The following is a 16,460-nucleotide window of genomic DNA, read 5'->3' on the forward strand; positions in this document are numbered from 1 at the left end:
CACAGGCAGCATGGGGAGCAGTGGAGTTTGCAGACCCCACTGGGGGGTTGGCTTTGCTCACTCAGCAATAAATAACTGTGTCACACCAAATCCTAAATACACCACTAAAAGTGAGAGTTACTGTCACTCAGTGTCCTTCCTGACGCCGTCCAGCTGGAGGCTTAGGTGGTAGAAGGTGCAGAGGGAGTATTGAAATGGGGGGAGTGGGACCGATGTTGGGAGACAACCCCCAAATGAGATGAGGATTGAAAAGTCATCTTTATTATTCTTGAAAGGGAGTTAAGAGTCTCCAGCTTCTCCCCCCACCACAAACTCAGTTCCCACTGTATCCATCTGGGGGGTACAGATGAAGCCATGGGTCAGTTACTGGACAGCTCACAGGTCTCTGGTGGGAGGAGGGAGAAAAAAAGAGGATGAAAAGGAAGGAGACCCAGGGAGACAGGCAAGGTTGATGGTAATGAGATGAGGAAGGATGTACTCCCTCATTCGCCCATGTCAGAGAAGGGGTCTCTGAGGCCTTTTTTCCCTACGGACCTCTGCCCCCTGTCTGACCCTGTGCCCCTTTTATCCACTGCAAACTCAGAAGCCTCTCTTGAGTATCCCAGAGCCCATCCTGGCTCCCTGTGGTGCCATCACAGTCTGTGACACAAATGAAGTGTCAACCCAGCCAATGTGATGATGTCGGCCTTTGGCCATGCCCTCTGGTGACATCACTTGAGTCCCTTTCATCCAGCACTCACAGAAGACTTGGTGAGTCCTAGTTATTTTCTGTGGGACTCTGCCCCCTCACCTTGATTCCTGGGAGTCAGTAAGAAGGCCTTAAAGTTGAGGCAGGAGGTCAGGGACTGGAATTCCTCCACACACTTCTCGGGAGGGTGTGGTGAGCGATCTGGAAGAGCAAGGCAAGGCCCGTGAAAGCCTATGCTTCTCAGCACCACCCCTGGTGAGGCCCTCATGGAAGCACGCAGACCTTCCTGGGATGATGTCACAGAGCCCAGAGAAAGGGGCTCTCTTGCCCCCCACCCCTGCTTCCCCCCAGCGCTTCCTGCCTGGCACCCTCACTCACTGTAGAGGAGGAAGCGCTGGTAACCCTGGCCTGTCTCTTTTAGCATGATTCCGCCTGGGCATGCGCTGGAGAAGAGCTTGGTCTTCATGTCAGGGCGGCCTGTCAGGGTGGGTGGGGAAAGTGTGAGGACAGAGGTACAGAAGCAAGCAAGCCCGGGGGCTTGAGGAGAGCGAGGGCTGGAGAGAACCAACCTTCGGTTCTGAGATCTGTGCTCCCCTCAGACAGGTGGTAGGTCCATTTCCGGGGCGCACAGAGCCCATTTTTCCTGCAGAGGTGGTGGTGACAAGGAGGAAAGACTGAGTGACACCTCAACCACTCAGTACCAGCCTCTATTTATTCCATCTTATTCCCTCTTGAAGCCTGGCTCCCCTTGGGTTTCAAGCTACCATGGGATGGTTAGGTCCCTGTCTCTCCGGAGGGAAACTAATAGAGCTGTTGAACTCAAGTGGACCAAGAATAATGCATATGCCAAAGAGCCCAGCTCTTTGTGGGTGGGTGCTCACACTTTAGGCAGAGACTGTACCTACTGGTGCCTCTGCCTCCTCACCACTCACATGCGGATGGTAGCTCGAAGCTGGAGCTGCATGGGAGCAGAGCCCACGGCCATGTTGAAGACAATGTTGTCCACAGGGTCAAAAGTCGCCAATTCCTCCTTGGTGGGAGCTGCCCCTGCGATAAAGTACCACTGGCCCAGGTGGGGCTCTGGGAACTGGAGAGACGACAAAGGGAGCAGAAGAAGGTGGGTCTCACTACAGAATCCATCCAACCTCTTCATCAGTCAGGAATGACAATGCTTAGGGGTGAAGGTGTTGGTTGCCTTTTTCCAACTGAGGGTTGGATCCATGACAAGAAGTCATTAAATGACTTTTCCTCTTTGCCCCTCCTCAGCAAACCCCACCTCCCAATTCTACCATGTCTTCACATTGATGGCCACAGTACTAATATTTTTTTTACTTCTTGGCTTTCATCATCACAACACCCACATCCTCTTCCTCACTTCCTTTCCTAGTGTGGCTTTTTGGTCATCACAGGCCACTTCTCAAGCCCCCCCCAACCCCCAACCCGGCAAAGCTTCCCACATTCTCAGTCCATACCTCTTTCCCATCTACTCCTTCAGTTGTCAGCTGACTGTGCTCAGGGCACTGGTAGATGGAGTTAAGGAGAATGCCATAGAGGTAGAGTAGAGCTGCCCAAATTTGGTGGAACATCTTGAGGCAGGAGGGAGCTGGGGGTCTGTGTGGAGTGGCTGGTGCCTTAACTGCTCTCCCCCACTGGCTGCTCAGTCCACTCTGCTTCCAGCCCCCTTGCCTCGACCCTTGACCCTTTCACCTGCTAATGAGTAACTTCAACCTTGTTTTCCAACCCAAGCCTGGATTACTTAGTGTTTGGGACTTCCTCCCCATCTTCTAAATGCAACTACTCCACAATACATCCTGGCATGTGCAGGGTCTCCCAGGAATTAAGAGAGCTGAGCCCTCCAGGTAGGCCTGTGGTCTTTTAACCCATATCTGAGCTGGGATATCTGCTGTGCTGTGCAGCACTGAAGAGAAGCGGATTGATTCTTTCATTTGCTCACTTAGCAAACTGTTTTTGAGTTCCAGCTGTTGGTCAGGAACTGGCTAAGCCCTGGGAACATAACAATGAATAAGACACAGTCCCTGGCCTTGAAGAAGTCAGTCTACGGAAAACTACCTGTATAAACAAATCATTGCAGTACAACCTGGTAAGTGCTTTAGAACAGGTATGAACCAGGTGCTGGAGCATGTGGATGGGAGGCTTTCTCTCTGAAGTTGTTAATTGGGGAAACAATATGGACACCCCCCAGAAAAGTTTGCTGACACATGAGTTCATTCACTCAGTGTTTATAAGTAAGAGACTACATAATCTAGTGGTTAAAGAGAACAGACAGTGGTGTCAGGCAGAGTGGGTCCAAACCCTTAACTCTACTTATCGATCTTGGATAATTTTATTAATCTTTATGCCTGTTTTTTCATCTGTAAAATGAGCAAATCATCCACCTCATAGGATTAAAAGAGCTAATGCACATAAAGCCCATAGCAAAGGCCTGCACATAAGCCCAAAGTAAATATTCGCTATAATTAATAGTAGTGTTTGTAAAGTACTTATTAGTCTCTGGTGGGTATTAAGTTCTCAAGTAACACGAGGTAGGGAAAGATTGTCAAGAGGCAGTCACTGGGTAGTGAGTGCCAAGTGGGTGGAGCAGTTAATGTAATGGAAGGTGTGGGGCTTCTTTTATAGATTATTTATAACCCACAGACTGCCATAAAGGTTTGTTCTGAGAGGTGAAGCTTGCTATAGGCTTGTGATTTAGTTAAAAGAACTTTGGACGATGTGTATATGAGGGTTCATTATTACTGTTTTGGGGTAATGTTTGACATTTTTTATTAAAAAAATTAAAATACAAGTTATTGGGGCAGTAAAGTGTAAATGATTGACCCAAGGGAATCTGGTAGGCCTGAATTTGTCAGTTCTGCCACTTACATTCGCCTAGGTGTACTCACCTGTAAAATGGATGTAATAGTTATCTCAGATGTTGAAAGCCTTTTAAATACGACAGTACGTGAAACCCTCAGCAAACTGGCTGGCACAAACTAGCTCATGTACAGGTGCTTACTAGAACTCTTAACTGAAACAGTACTGGGACTTAGGTATAAACTACGAATCCCAGAAAGGATGGGCACCAGAAGCGGGCACACTGGCAGCAACGGGTCTGGCTGGAGTGGCAGCACCGCGGGGCCTAGGCCCCTGCCCGAGGGGCTGGGGGAGAAGAGAACAGAGGGACGGTAATCCCCCGGACCTCCGGCCCGCAGAAGCCCTTAGGCGGCCCTTTCAATTCCGCAGGGTCAGAGTCTTGTGTTTCGGTCTAGTGTAACTCCATTTGCTCCCAATTTCCAAACTCGGAGACGTCCTTTTTTGGACAAAAGTCCTGAAACATAGTAAATCCTTAGCTCCTCCAAAACATGGCGTGTCCCCTCGGCCGCACACCGCCAGGGAAGAACATGGCGCCACAAAACGCCCACCGGGCAAAACCGAGGTCAAACCCAACGACGCCACCGCACGCATATTAGCTCGAGAGCCACCTCCAACCGCCTATGGAAAGGGTGACTTCCGGAGGCGCTGAAGGAGTGGCGCAACGAGGACGATGGTAAGAGGAAGACAGAATTCTAGGTGGCCAGGACAGTGCCGCCTCAAATTCTCTGCCGGCCAACATTTTAACATAGATTAGCGAGGCACAATCCCCAGTCTCCAAACTCCAAGATCCGTATAACTGTTCAAAGCCGCTCTCGAGACAGTCGAAGAGTCTCACCTGATAATTTTTTTTCAGGCATTTATAGCGGCCACCACAACCCCCTACTGCTTAAGCGCGCGCACGTAAGAAATGGACAGCGCCGGCGGGGGTGGGGCGATGCCGAAGTGTGTACGCATGCGTACTGCGACGCACGCAAGCGCAGTACGGTCCCCCGGGCGGCGGCGGCGGCTCTTCGGGGTGCTCGGCTCCCTACCATCTAGGCAGGCCCCGGCCCGTTTAGCCCCCAGGAACTCACTGTTTGGGGCCGCGGACTTCCTCGTCGTGCCCCACAAAAGTAAAGCTTGGGGACCTGGGGGGAGCCGGAAGTACCGCCTCGCGATCCCCAAAGACTATCGGAAACGGAAGTGGCCGTCGGAGGCAGGTTGGGGGAGGCCGGAAGTGACGGTACCGTGGGGAAGTCGGGGGCGGAGCTGCGGGGTTGTGGGGTGTGGGTGTGGGGGTGTGGGTGTGGGTGTGGGTGTGTTTGGTCTGTGTTGGTTGCGTCGCTCTGCTAGAGCACCGAGGGTAGGTGGAAGAGGGAGGCAGTCAGCTAGCAGATCTGGCCCACCGTGAGTGTCCGTCATTTCGGGTCTGTCGTGACTTAGGCGGGTTCGATGGGCGTGGCGTGGCGTGGTGCGCGTGCGCGAAACCACTTTCTCCGCAGAGTCTGGCGCGACCCTCGGTCTCTCGTTGTCCCAGGGTTTGCCGACTTCTCGGGCCCTTGTCTTATCGCGACCAGTGATGACACTGGTCTTGTGTTTCCTTCCTTCCCTGCTTTCTAGCCCGACTGGCCCTCCCTTATTGTGATTGGCATCGTGGAGCCCCTCCCACCTGCCGTCCTCCAGCTCCCTGTGCCGCCGATCTCTTGCCCTTTGTGTTTCTCAGTGCTCAGGAATCTGAAGGGGAATGGGGGAGGGTGTGAGTGTGTGTGCCTGTGTGAGAGAAACTCTTTAGGTATTGGGGCGGAGTCTCGGGCCGGGGAGGCTTCCAGGTATATAAAAATCTGCTCTGGGCGACAGCGGATCTCCCTCATAACAATCTTCCTTAGCGAGCTGTCGGCCATGGAGCCCAATGATAGTACCAGTACCACTATGGAGGAACCTGACAGCCTGGAGGTGCTGGTGAAGACCCTGGACTCTCAGACACGGACCTTTATTGTGGGGGCCCAGGTGAGACCCCAGTACTTCTCGGAGACACCCATTAACTCTTCCTCTTATAGGTTCCTTATTCTGAGAGAAGAGCCTAATTTTCTGGTTTTCAAATTTTCTTTCATTGATTCCTGTGTTTATATTGTAGCCAGAACATTTTCTGATGTTTCCTCTTTGGTTTTTGTTGGGGAAGGCAGATTTTCTTTTGCCTTCCTCCACCTGGATAAAACTCAGTGCAGAGGGAAAGAAGAAAGGAGAAGTCTGTATTCCAACATCATAGATGAACCCCAGCCCAAAGGGAGAGACATGGCTTCTGCCTTTGGGAAAGGAGAGAGAACGCACAGACCTAAAATACAAATGTGTCTTAAAAACAAAAATTGGTGAGGTCTGTACTGTGTATTTAAACGCTAGAAATCAGATCCTGTAATGCTCATAATGCAGGTAGAGCTCTAATAGACAAGATTGTGAGGTTGTTGATTTATAGTTTTAAAACATGGTGTTACATGTATTTAAGGGAACCATATAGGCTTGTATGATTAGGTGTACATAGTAAACAGCTTGGTACTCCCCAAGAGTCAGTTGTCTAGTTAGCAAAAATGTTTTTCTGGTTTGCCTCTTTTTCTTCTTGCTTGAATCTGCCTTTCTTAATCTGATTTTCTACTCCATCTTCTTTGTGACTGCTTTTATCTTTGAGATTACAGTGTTGGTATCGTTCTGTGTTTGGGGAGGGGTCACCGGTATCTTTAGACACACACATTCCTTTGGGAGCCAGGCGGAGAAGGAGAGAAGAGAATGTCAGTTGACTTTTCTGTTTTTCAGCTCTGTAGTTTTGTCCTAGGCCTATAATCTGAAGTTCCTTATGTTTATTGTATGTATCTTGACAGGTGTTGCCTTAGTTCAGGGCTTTGCACAATACTTATCTCACAATTAAGACAGGCAGGTAGTGATTTTATGATGGGATGGTTTTTACCCCTCACAAGTTGGTTGTCCCTCTGCTGTCATTCCTTTTTCTTCCATTTCCTAATCCCTATTTATGTCTTTTCTTCCTTACAGATGAATGTAAAGGAGTTTAAGGAGCACATTGCTGCCTCTGTCAGCATCCCCTCTGAGAAACAACGGCTTATCTACCAGGGCCGAGTTCTGCAGGATGATAAGAAGCTCCAGGAATACAGTAAGGGGGTGGGGGAGGCAGTTCAGAGCTTGCTGCTGCTGTTCAGAGGGGTGAGCTGAGGCCATGGGTTTACCTGATCATACAGTGTTTCAGTGTGTATCTTTTTTTTGCAGATGTTGGCGGAAAGGTTATCCACCTTGTGGAACGGGCTCCTCCTCAGACTCAGCTCCCTTCTGGAGCATCTTCTGGAACAGGGTCTGCCTCAGCCACGCATGGTGGGGGACCCCTGCCTGGTACTCGGGGGCCTGGGGCCTCTGTTCATGACCGGAATGCCAACAGCTATGTCATGGTTGGAACCTTCAATCTTCCTGTAAGCTTGTGTTTCACATGGGAGGATTTTTCTGGGGGTAGTTTTGGTTGTGGTAGCAGTCAAGAGCTTATAAGACAGGTGTCTCAGTCTTTAGATTGGGTTTGGAGGGCCCTGTGGTCTGATGATGGCCTCAGTCTTTGAGGAGATAGGGGGTGGGGCTCCAGAGAATCAGTTGGAAGTGCGGGGGGCCTTAGTATTTGACTTCTCCCAGAGCAACTTCCCTTACCCTTTCCCCAGAGTGACGGCTCTGCTGTGGATGTTCACATCAACATGGAACAGGCCCCAATTCAGGTATCACGGGGCCTGGGAGGGTCAGGGAAGGGGATCTGGGAGAAGGAGGCCATAAAGTGGGGGTGGATCTGGCTGAGGAGATGGCTGGGACCTGGTTTAATAGGTGGTGGAGCTTGTGGCTTATCTCAGACCTGTCCTGATCTTCTCTCTCCTGTTGTAGAGTGAGCCCCGAGTACGGCTGGTGATGGCTCAGCACATGATCAGGGATATACAGACCTTACTATCCCGGATGGAGGTGAGTGGACAGGGCTGGCTAGGGTCTGTCTGTCTCACCCTATTCTCCCTACCGCTTTTCTCTCAGCCTAGGGGTGGGGGCAGGACTGGCCACATCCACTGGATTCTCCCCTCGTAATCTAGTCTCTTTGCAGCCTTCATTCTTTCGGGCAGAAAAAGTATCTTTGTGAGGCTGTTTCATCCCTTCCGATCCTCTAAGTACCAGCTATCTGGGCAGTTTGTTGCAGACTTGTCAGATGATTCTCATGGCATGTTTTTGCAATTAAATACGGATTCTATGCTTTTCTATTCCTCGCGTATCATATTTGATACTGGGATGGCCTAATTTTATTAGTTTGCGTTTGCAACCAGTGGCCTTTCCTTCTTTTCTCTTGGAGGTTAGGAAACCACAGGCTATACTTTTTGTTAGTAATTTGTTTGCAAGTATCATAGGTATTCGTCATGCATCTAACTTGTGTAAGTCTTAGGGAGTTGCTAGGGAGTCAGGTATAGATGCAGATCCCTGCCTTCAGGGAGCCGGGTTAGCGCATTCTCCACTCAGTCTGCTTTGACCTGAGTAATTTTTTGCTGCTGTCTTATCTTGCCTTTGGTGTCCTGACTCTTCCCCCACCTTCAGTGCCGAGGGGGACCCCAAGCCCAGCAGAGTCAGCCGCCCCCACAGACGCCAGCTGTGGCCCCAGAGCCAGTAGCGTTGAGCTCTCCAACATCAGAACCGGTCGAAAGTGAAGTGCCTCCTCGGGAGCCCATGGAGGCAGAAGAGGTGGAGGAGCGTGCCCCTGCCCAGAGCCCGGAGCTCTCCCCTTCCGGCCCAGCCCCAGCAGGCCCAACACCTGCCCCAGACACAAATGCACCCAAGTGAGAGATGGAGGGAACCATTTGGGGTAGGGGTGGGTTGGGGATTCTAAGTGAAGTATGAGGACCAGGAAAGGTCTGATGGGAGAGGAAGGATTGCTTAGGGGTTATACTTGTAGAGTTAGTGTTGAGGGGCAGGGAGGGGCTTCAGTGTAGGTAAATGGGGTTAGGACTGGCCGCTGAGTCAGAAGCACTGCTCTCCCTGGGGCAAAGAAATTCAAGTGGTGCTTCCTGAGCCTGATCAAGATTCTCTCCTTAGTTCACACAGGCCCCATCTGTTTTTTAGGGTTAGTGTTTTGCCATTGTAGGTACAGGATTGTATGATGGGGAGGGTGGAAGCAGTTTATTTTCCTCTTCCCATCGTCCCTTGGGTGAGGTTAAAGAACAGAAGCTCTGCTAGTTCAGGAAGGGATTGGGCCAGGGGTCTGGGAGGCCAGGAAGAGGTAGGGCAGATATGGTGAGGTTGGGAATCTGAGGGAAGCCTTGGCTCACTGCCCCTTGGGGTTGCCCACAGCCATCCTTCCCCTGCGGAGTATGTCGAGGTGCTTCAGGAGCTACAGCGGCTTGAGAGCCGCCTCCAGCCCTTCCTGCAGCGCTACTATGAGGTTCTGGGCGCCGCCGCCACTACAGACTACAATAACAATGTGAGCCCGCCCACCCCCTCGCCCAGTACTCCCCAGTGGGGCAGGGAGAAATGCAGATCACCCCTTCCCCCCACAGAAGACACTGCCTTTGACAGAACAGCTGCCCTTTAGGTTTGGAAAGAGGTGATCTTTTCCTCTGTGACAGAGAAGGAGGATCTTTTTCTCCCTGACATCTTTATGATGGCTACTGTCACTGTCCTCGCACCCTCTTGATCCCTTCAGTGAGTTATTTAGGAAGTTTGTAAAGTAAGGGAGATTAGCATGTGGTAACTGATTCATTGTGGGGCTTATTTTATTAGGAAACTGTTAACGTGTATACAATAGAATTTATTTGCAAAGATGTGGTGTACACAGAAGCTTCTAAGCACGTACTTGAAGACGTAGAGGACGTGAGAACGTGATAATTTCAAGAAAGTGCTGTTTTTGTTAGCGAGGTGGATTCTAGCTTAATGTTTTCTGCCTTTCTGTGTTTGGCCCCGGGGAGTATAGCAAGAGGGCCGTGAAGAGGACCAGCGCTTGATCAACTTGGTGGGGGAGAGCCTGCGGCTGCTGGGCAACACCTTTGTGGCGTTGTCTGACCTGCGTTGCAATCTGGCATGTGCGCCGCCACGTCACCTGCATGTGGTCCGGCCCATGTCTCACTACACCACCCCCATGGTGCTCCAGCAGGCAGCCATCCCCATCCAGGTGGGTCAGGGGAGCCTGGCCTGAGGGAGAATGGAGGGCTGTCAGTGGAATGATCCAGCATAGCTATTGGGCTCAAAAGAGGTTAGAAGGGGAGCATACTTTGGAAACGTGGTGACGTAGGATGAAGGATCCTTGAGAAGTACAGTGTGGCATGGGGTACTCTGGGTTAGGCTCTGGTGTTTTTCTCATTTCTGCCCAATACATCTCTATTGTCCAGATTAACGTGGGGACCACTGTGACCATGACGGGGAATGGGACCCGGCCCCCTCCGACTCCCAGTGCGGAGGCACCTCCCTCTGGTCCGGGACAGGCCTCGTCCCTGGCCCCGTCTTCTACCACCGTCGAGTCTTCAACTGAGGGGGCTCCCCCGCCAGGACCGGCTCCCCCACCGACCGCCAGCCACCCGAGGGTCATCCGGATTTCCCACCAGAGCGTGGAACCCGTGGTCATGATGCACATGAACATTCAAGGTGAGTTAGGAACAGTCGCTGGCAGAGAAGAGCAGCGTGATGTGGGAGGTGGGGTTGGTGCTGAGGTGTGAGGGCACCAGGGTGGGGAAGGAGAGGCCAGGGCTGATGGCGGTGGCAGGGGGACCAAGCAGAAGCTCTTCTGGTTGGTGGGGTGGGGGGGAGGTGCAGGAAGAACTACTTGTCCTTGGAGAGTTGTTTGCATGGTGAAGGGAGTGTCTCCTTGGCTAGATGGAATGAAAGGCAGGCTTTGTGGTCGGGGGAGTGGAAGCCTGAAGCGCGCCGATCTCAGGAGGATACAGTTAGGCCTTGGCCCCGCCTGTCTCAGGGCCACTCTCTCTGTCTCCTTGCCCAGATTCTGGCACACAGCCTGGTGGAGTTCCGAGTGCTCCCACTGGCCCCCTAGGACCCCCTGGTCATGGCCAGACCCTGGGTAAGAGTGAGGGCATCAGCAGGCTGAGCTCTGGGTAGAGAAGGGGTAGGGCCAAGTGGGTGGGTTGAAGGGGGTCCAGGTTCAAGGTTACATCAGACCCACCCCCCAGGCTCCACCCACATCCAGCTGCCCTCCCTGCCCCCTGAGTTCATGCACGCCGTCGCCCACCAGATCACACATCAGGCCATGGTGGCAGCTGTTGCCTCCGCGGCCACAGGTAATAACCTGGAAGGGGAAGCCTGGGAGGTGGGGCCTGGTCCACGGTGGTGGACATCCTCCACTGGCAGGCCAGGGCCCGGCCCTCAGCCCTCTTTGGTCTCTCCCCTCTGCCACCCATAGGACAGCAGGTGCCAGGCTTCCCGACAGCTCCCACCCGGGTGGTGATTGCCCGGCCCACCCCTCCACAGGCTCGGCCTTCCCATCCTGGGGGGCCCCCAGTCTCGGGGGCTCTGGTGAGTAGGGGTGGGGAGTTCCACTGGGGAAGAGTGTGGGGAGAAAATCCTATGGTGGGGCATGGAGAGGCCAAGACTGAAAGCCTGCCCTTCTCCTCTCCCTTCAGCCGGGTGCTGGTCTGGGTACCAACGCCTCTTTAGCCCAGATGGTGAGCGGCCTCGTGGGGCAGCTTCTCATGCAGCCTGTCCTTGTGGGTGAGTACTTGTTCTTCCCCACTTCAAACTGAAGAGGTTTCCCTGGCTCTGAAGGCTGATGCTCCCTTCCCGGTCTCCTCACTGGCACTTCCCAGTTCTCTCCATATTCCTTTGTTGTTTTCCTACTGGGAAGACCAGAATGGAGATGCAGTGGGGTCTTGATTTTCTTGAGATTTCAACTTTCCTCTTTTGGCCTCTATAGCTCAGGGGACCCCAGGAATGGCTCCACCTCCAGTCCCTGCCACTGCGTCAGCCAGTGCCGGCACCACCAACACGGCTACCACGGCTGGCCCTGCCCCTGGGGGGCCCGCCCAGCCTCCACCTCCTCAACCCTCTGCCTCTGATCTTCAATTCTCTCAGCTCCTGGGGAACCTGCTGGGGCCTGCAGGGCCAGGGGCTGGAGGGCCTGGCATGGCTTCTCCCACCATTACTGTGGCGATGCCTGGTGTCCCTGCCTTTCTCCAGGGCATGACTGACTTCTTGCAGGTGAGTGGCTGGCTTGCTTCTCGCTTCACCCTTCCTATTCCTGGGCCCAGCCAGGCACTGGAGTCTTGTTGCCATTATATTGCCACTTGGAAGGAAACTTGGGAATTTATTGACTCCGAACCCTCCATTTTGGAGATGAGGAAAACAGGGCTTGGAGAGAGAAGCATAGTAATTTGGGTCACTGCTTTCTGATCTAAGCCAATCAGAGGGAGAGAGGTAGCTGTTCAATCTGACTCTACTCTGGAGAAGCTACAGTGTGTATTCTGCTTTAAGGTGCAAAGACTGGAATAGAGCTCCATGTCTTCCAGACCCCTGTTGATTTGTGCCTTCCTGATGCCCTTTTATGTCCTTGTCCCCATTCTCACTTTGTCTTCTGTTCTTCATTCCTTCTCTGTGGGGCAGGCGACACAAACAGCTGCTCCGCCACCTCCGCCACCTCCGCCCCCACCCCCGCCTCCGGCCCCGGAACAGCAGACGGCGCCTCCACCAGGGTCCCCCTCTGGTGGTGCAGGGAGTCCTGGAGGCCTGGGTCCTGAGAGCCTGCCGCTGGAGTTTTTCACTTCGGTGGTGCAGGGTGTGCTGAGTTCCCTGCTGGGCTCCCTGGGGGCTCGGGCTGGCAGCAGTGAAAGTATCGCTGCTTTCATACAACGCCTCAGTGGATCCAGCAACATTTTTGAGCCTGGGGCTGATGGGGCTCTCGGTGAGCAAATGGGGATACCTTGGCCTTCTCTAGGGAGGGGCAACCAGAGGACAGTAGATGGCCTTTGTTAGGGGTATTGCCAAGGTGGGGTGAGGCTGATGGGCTGGTGGGCAGGCCAGGTGGTAAAGGCCACTGCACACTTCTGCCCCTGTCCCTAGGATTCTTTGGGGCACTGCTCTCTCTTCTGTGCCAGAACTTCTCCATGGTGGATGTGGTGATGCTTCTCCACGGGCATTTCCAGCCACTGCAGCGGCTCCAGCCCCAGCTGCGATCTTTTTTCCACCAGCACTATCTGGGTGGCCAGGAGCCCACACCTGGTAACATCCGGGTAAATGAAGACCTTGGGCCCAGAGCTCTTCTCCGTCTCACCTTTAGTTCCTTACTCCTAACTTTGTCCGTTGCCTAAAGCTGTGACTGCTTCAGCTTAAGCCCTGGGCTTGGTGGGGGAGGAGGGGGAAATGTCTTGAGGGGTGTGGGACTTGGTTCTAAACTTGTGCTGTTCTCTTCCCCCCACACCGCCCCCCAGACGGCAACCCACACATTGATCACGGGGCTAGAAGAATACGTGCGGGAGAGTTTTGTGAGTAACCCTTCCCCATCCCCTCCTCTCCTGGCTCTGGTCAGGATAGCCCATGGCTCCCAGTCTCTCAGGGCTTCTTATTTGGGGGTCTTTGTGTGTCTTGTTTCTCAGTCTTTGGTGCAAGTTCAGCCAGGTGTGGACATCATCCGGACAAACCTGGAATTTCTCCAAGAGCAATTTAATAGCATTGCTGCTCATGTGATGCACTGCACAGGTCAGGGGCTCGCTGGGCCTGGGTGAATGGGGCATGTTGGATGTGCAGGGCTGCTGGGTACCAGCGTTCCGTCCTTATTTCTCACCCACAGACAGTGGATTTGGGGCCCGTTTGCTGGAGCTGTGTAACCAGGGCCTGTTTGAATGCCTGGCCCTGAACCTGCACTGCTTGGGGGGACAGCAGATGGAGCTTGCTGCTGTCATCAATGGCCGAATTGTAAGCATCACCCAGTCCCAGATTCCCAGCCTTTTGTTTCCTCAGGTTTCTGTTTTCTTTGGTATCCTGCAGCTTTCTTTTCTTTTTTCTTTTTCTCCAAACTGCCATCCTTTACTGTTTGGTACCTTTCAAAAGCTGTTTGAGGGTTTTGTGTTCCAAGTCTGCTTTCTGCCCCCCAGCGTCGCATGTCTCGTGGAGTGAATCCGTCCTTGGTGAGCTGGCTCACCACTATGATGGGACTGAGGCTTCAGGTGGTACTGGAGCACATGCCTGTGGGCCCTGATGCCATTCTCAGATATGTTCGCAGGGTTGGTGATCCCCCCCAGGTAAGGGACCTGATGGGCTATGGGGTCAGGGGACTCGAGGGAACTGCAGAGATCTGAGAGGGCCTTTTCTGTCCTTTTTGCACAGACGCTTCCTGAGGAGCCAATGGAAGTTCAGGGATCAGAGAGAACTCTCCCTGAGCCTCAGGTACCAGGGAGAGGTTGAGGAGCCAGATAATGTGGAGTGGAGGGCTGGGGCCGGAAGGGCTGGAGGCTGAGAATTCTGAAGCCTGAGTCTTCCCACTGTCTGACTGCCAGCGGGAGAATGCTTCCCCAGCCCCTGGGACAACAGCAGAAGAGGCCATGTCCCGAGGTCCGCCTCCTGCTCCTGAGGGAGGCTCCCGAGACGAGCAGGATGGAGCTTCAGCCGAGACAGAACCTTGGGCAGCTGCAGTCCCCCCAGTGAGTGTTAGGAGGTGGTCCAGTGGGCTAAGGCAGCTGAAAGTTGTGGGAATAACTTTTTTTTTTTTTTGAATAACTATTTTCTTATCTTTTCGTCCCCAGGAATGGGTCCCTATTATCCAGCAGGACATTCACAGCCAGCGGAAGGTGAAACCGCAGCCCCCCTTGAGCGATGCCTACCTCAGTGGTATGCCTGCCAAGAGACGCAAGGTTGGTTTGCCTCTTCCCTGAGGATCCCTCTTTATCCAAATTCCCCTGTTGTGCTTAGAGTCAAACTAATTAGAGCTGGAAAGCATTCTTCCTAGTTTAGTCCCCTGATTTAATTGACGAGGAAACCTTTCTGGCTCAGACTTGCTCACGGTTGTTGCCCCACACCTTTACATTAGCCTGTTTGTCAGCAGTCCTTGTCATCCCTCTGTTGCCCAATCCCCATGTGACCAGGGCCCATCTTCCTTAAGGTGGGCTTCCTCTTGTGGACTAGCTAGCTGTGAATACTGGGTGGCTTGACCCATCCTGCCCCTCTTGTTTTGAAGATCAAGTCCAGCACATTCAATGATGTTTTTGGCCAGAGCCAAACAAAATTAGGAAGGCATTTCTGCTGTCAAAATTACACATGGACTGTTTCCCTTCTCTCTGCTAGCATGGAGACTCAGTGGTTGACTCATGGAAAGGGTGAGCTGGTTGGTGGCATTGGATCTGATGTTGATCCTCTTTTCCCTTTCAACCCCATCCCCCAGACGATGCAGGGTGAGGGCCCCCAGCTGCTTCTCTCAGAGGCCGTGAGCCGGGCAGCTAAGGCAGCCGGAGCTCGGCCCCTGACGAGCCCCGAGAGCCTGAGCCGGGACCTGGAGGCACCAGAGGTTCAGGAGAGCTACAGGCAGCAGGTGCCCCCACCTTGAAGCAGCATAGGGATGGTCTAGTGGGAGGGATTGGGCTAGGGTCCCTCTTCCCTGGATCCCTTCAGAGATGAACTGGTCAGTCTGGGGCTACCACTTGGTTTTAAAATGTTGTTTTCCCCTAGGGGCATCTGGGAAGGCTCAGTGATGCCATATTGGGCTACTGGACAGTACATGGCTGGTGGGGAAATGTTAGCTCCTGAGGGATGACTTCTGTGTGCTTGCTGGGATCCTAGGGGCTGGGCCAGTACCACCCCAACCTGCTTTGCTCTCTCTCTAGCTCCGGGCTGATATACAAAAGCGACTGCAGGAAGACCCTAACTACAGCCCCCAGCGCTTCCCTAATGCTCACAGGGCCTTTGCTGACGATCCCTAGCTCTTTGCTCCATGGCCCTCCATCATCAGGGGACCATTTCTCCCCTCTTCCTTCACAGTATTTAAGAAATAAAGTCAGATTTTCCTGGCTGTTTGCTTTGGTCTCTAAATTGTCTTCGTTAAGTAGTCTAAGCCCCTTAATTGTCTATGAAGTTGGTTTTATAAATTCATTCCCAGGAACCCACCTATACTAGACAGCTTTTAACATTTCACCATGAGCAGATGTGCAGTATGACGTTTTACTGTTTGTGCAGCACAAGTGTACAAGCCTGTTTTGAGGTCAGCCATTTTCAAGGAAAACTCTGTAAATGAGATGAAAGAAACCTACATGGTTGAAAGAAACCTATATCCTAGTACATGCTAGGATAGGGCTCTCAAACCATCTAATTGCCAAGCAGCTGCAGACCTGTAGTCTTGACTAGCATGCAGTAGTACCAGTGTAACCCAACCAAGTTTGACTGTGCTGGAACTGGTCTACCCAGTTCAAGGAGCCCAAGTTCAAGCCCTGTGTTTGAACACATGTGACAGCTATAAAAGCACTTCCTTTCTTTGTAGACAGGACCAAAGGGACATGTGGCTGCAAATTCTCTGCTGTCCCTTCCCCTTTTTAGCTAATTCGTGCTGGGCAAATAGAATGTGGCAGAAACCTAAGGCCAGAGATTGTAAGCTTTGCAGCTTCTGCCCAGACCTCTTGGAACACTGACTCAGGGACATTAAAAGGCCTTATGACTCAGGGTATCTTGCCAGAGAAGCCATGCAGAGACAGTGGTTGACAACCCAATGGAGTTCTGCCTTCCAGATGTCCCACCATGGCCCCAGACATGTGAGCAAAAGCCCTATGGGACCAAGGAGCTGTCAGGTGCTGACTGACTGGTTATCAACCAATCTCACTCACTGGCACAAGATTTGCCCAGGGGAGCCTAGCTCTAATTCCTGGCCCACAGAACTTAAAGATACAACAAAAGTTCGTTCTGAGGTAGTTCTGTTACATCACTGAGGTAAATGGCA

At 52.7% G+C, this 16,460-nt stretch overlaps 2 protein-coding genes across 38 annotated transcripts; one reads left to right on the forward strand and one right to left on the reverse strand.

Moving 5' to 3' along the window:
* Positions 1-239: 239 nt before the first annotated feature.
* On the reverse strand, positions 240-4,823 carry APOM (apolipoprotein M). 3 transcript variants are annotated; one of them, XM_067006487.1, is made up of 7 exons: positions 4,633-4,823; positions 3,589-3,628; positions 1,621-1,775; positions 1,258-1,331; positions 1,067-1,165; positions 791-889; positions 240-385 (listed from the first exon to the last, which is right to left on the reverse strand). In XM_067006487.1, the coding sequence occupies exons 3-7, from the start codon at positions 1,671-1,673 to the stop codon at positions 360-362; spliced, it is 351 nt and encodes a 116-aa protein (XP_066862588.1). In that variant the 5' UTR covers positions 1,674-1,775; positions 3,589-3,628; positions 4,633-4,823; the 3' UTR covers positions 240-359. The 3 variants fall into 3 exon arrangements, with proteins under 3 accessions (XP_066862588.1, XP_066862586.1, XP_066862585.1); XM_067006485.1 differs by lacking the exon at positions 3,589-3,628 and having other exon boundaries at positions 4,633-4,725; XM_067006484.1 differs by lacking the exons at positions 3,589-3,628; positions 4,633-4,823 and adding an exon at positions 2,161-2,274.
* BAG6 (BAG cochaperone 6) lies at positions 4,491-15,542 on the forward strand. 35 transcript variants are annotated; one of them, XM_059075890.2, is made up of 26 exons: positions 4,526-4,781; positions 5,425-5,545; positions 6,578-6,695; positions 6,809-7,005; positions 7,243-7,296; positions 7,457-7,531; positions 8,147-8,385; positions 8,897-9,026; positions 9,516-9,713; positions 9,931-10,183; positions 10,536-10,613; positions 10,723-10,830; positions 10,953-11,065; positions 11,173-11,260; positions 11,463-11,746; positions 12,149-12,446; positions 12,605-12,774; positions 12,973-13,026; positions 13,138-13,240; positions 13,332-13,456; positions 13,636-13,782; positions 13,868-13,927; positions 14,038-14,181; positions 14,284-14,391; positions 14,919-15,065; positions 15,358-15,542. In XM_059075890.2, the coding sequence occupies exons 2-26, from the start codon at positions 5,438-5,440 to the stop codon at positions 15,451-15,453; spliced, it is 3,495 nt and encodes a 1,164-aa protein (XP_058931873.1). In that variant the 5' UTR covers positions 4,526-4,781; positions 5,425-5,437; the 3' UTR covers positions 15,454-15,542. The 35 variants fall into 35 exon arrangements, with proteins under 35 accessions (XP_058931879.1, XP_066862571.1, XP_066862567.1 ...); XM_067006457.1 differs by having other exon boundaries at positions 4,532-4,758; XM_059075889.2 differs by lacking the exon at positions 4,526-4,781 and adding an exon at positions 4,793-4,945.
* The last annotated feature ends 918 nt before the right edge of the window (positions 15,543-16,460 follow it).

This window comes from Kogia breviceps, chromosome 10 (assembly GCF_026419965.1).
Source record: "Kogia breviceps isolate mKogBre1 chromosome 10, mKogBre1 haplotype 1, whole genome shotgun sequence".
Taxonomy (NCBI): domain Eukaryota; kingdom Metazoa; phylum Chordata; class Mammalia; order Artiodactyla; family Physeteridae; genus Kogia; species Kogia breviceps.

Bases quoted from the DNA above. Each gene is read 5' to 3' on its own strand.
- APOM (XM_067006484.1), bottom strand. From the start codon at position 2,274: ATGTTCCACCAAATTTGGGCAGCTCTACTCTACCTCTATGGCATTCTC. The intron at 1,776-2,160 runs GTATGGACTGAG...TCGTCTCTCCAG, and splicing joins AAGGAGTAGATGGGAAAGAG to TTCCCAGAGCCCCACCTGGG. The intron at 1,332-1,620 runs GTGAGTGGTGAG...CCACCTCTGCAG, and splicing joins CTTCGAGCTACCATCCGCAT to GAAAAATGGGCTCTGTGCGC.
- BAG6 (XM_059075890.2), top strand. From the start codon at position 5,438: ATGGAGCCCAATGATAGTACCAGTACCACTATGGAGGAACCTGACAGC. The intron at 11,066-11,172 runs GTGAGTAGGGGT...CTCTCCCTTCAG, and splicing joins CCCCAGTCTCGGGGGCTCTG to CCGGGTGCTGGTCTGGGTAC. The intron at 14,182-14,283 runs GTGAGTGTTAGG...TTTCGTCCCCAG, and splicing joins GGGCAGCTGCAGTCCCCCCA to GAATGGGTCCCTATTATCCA.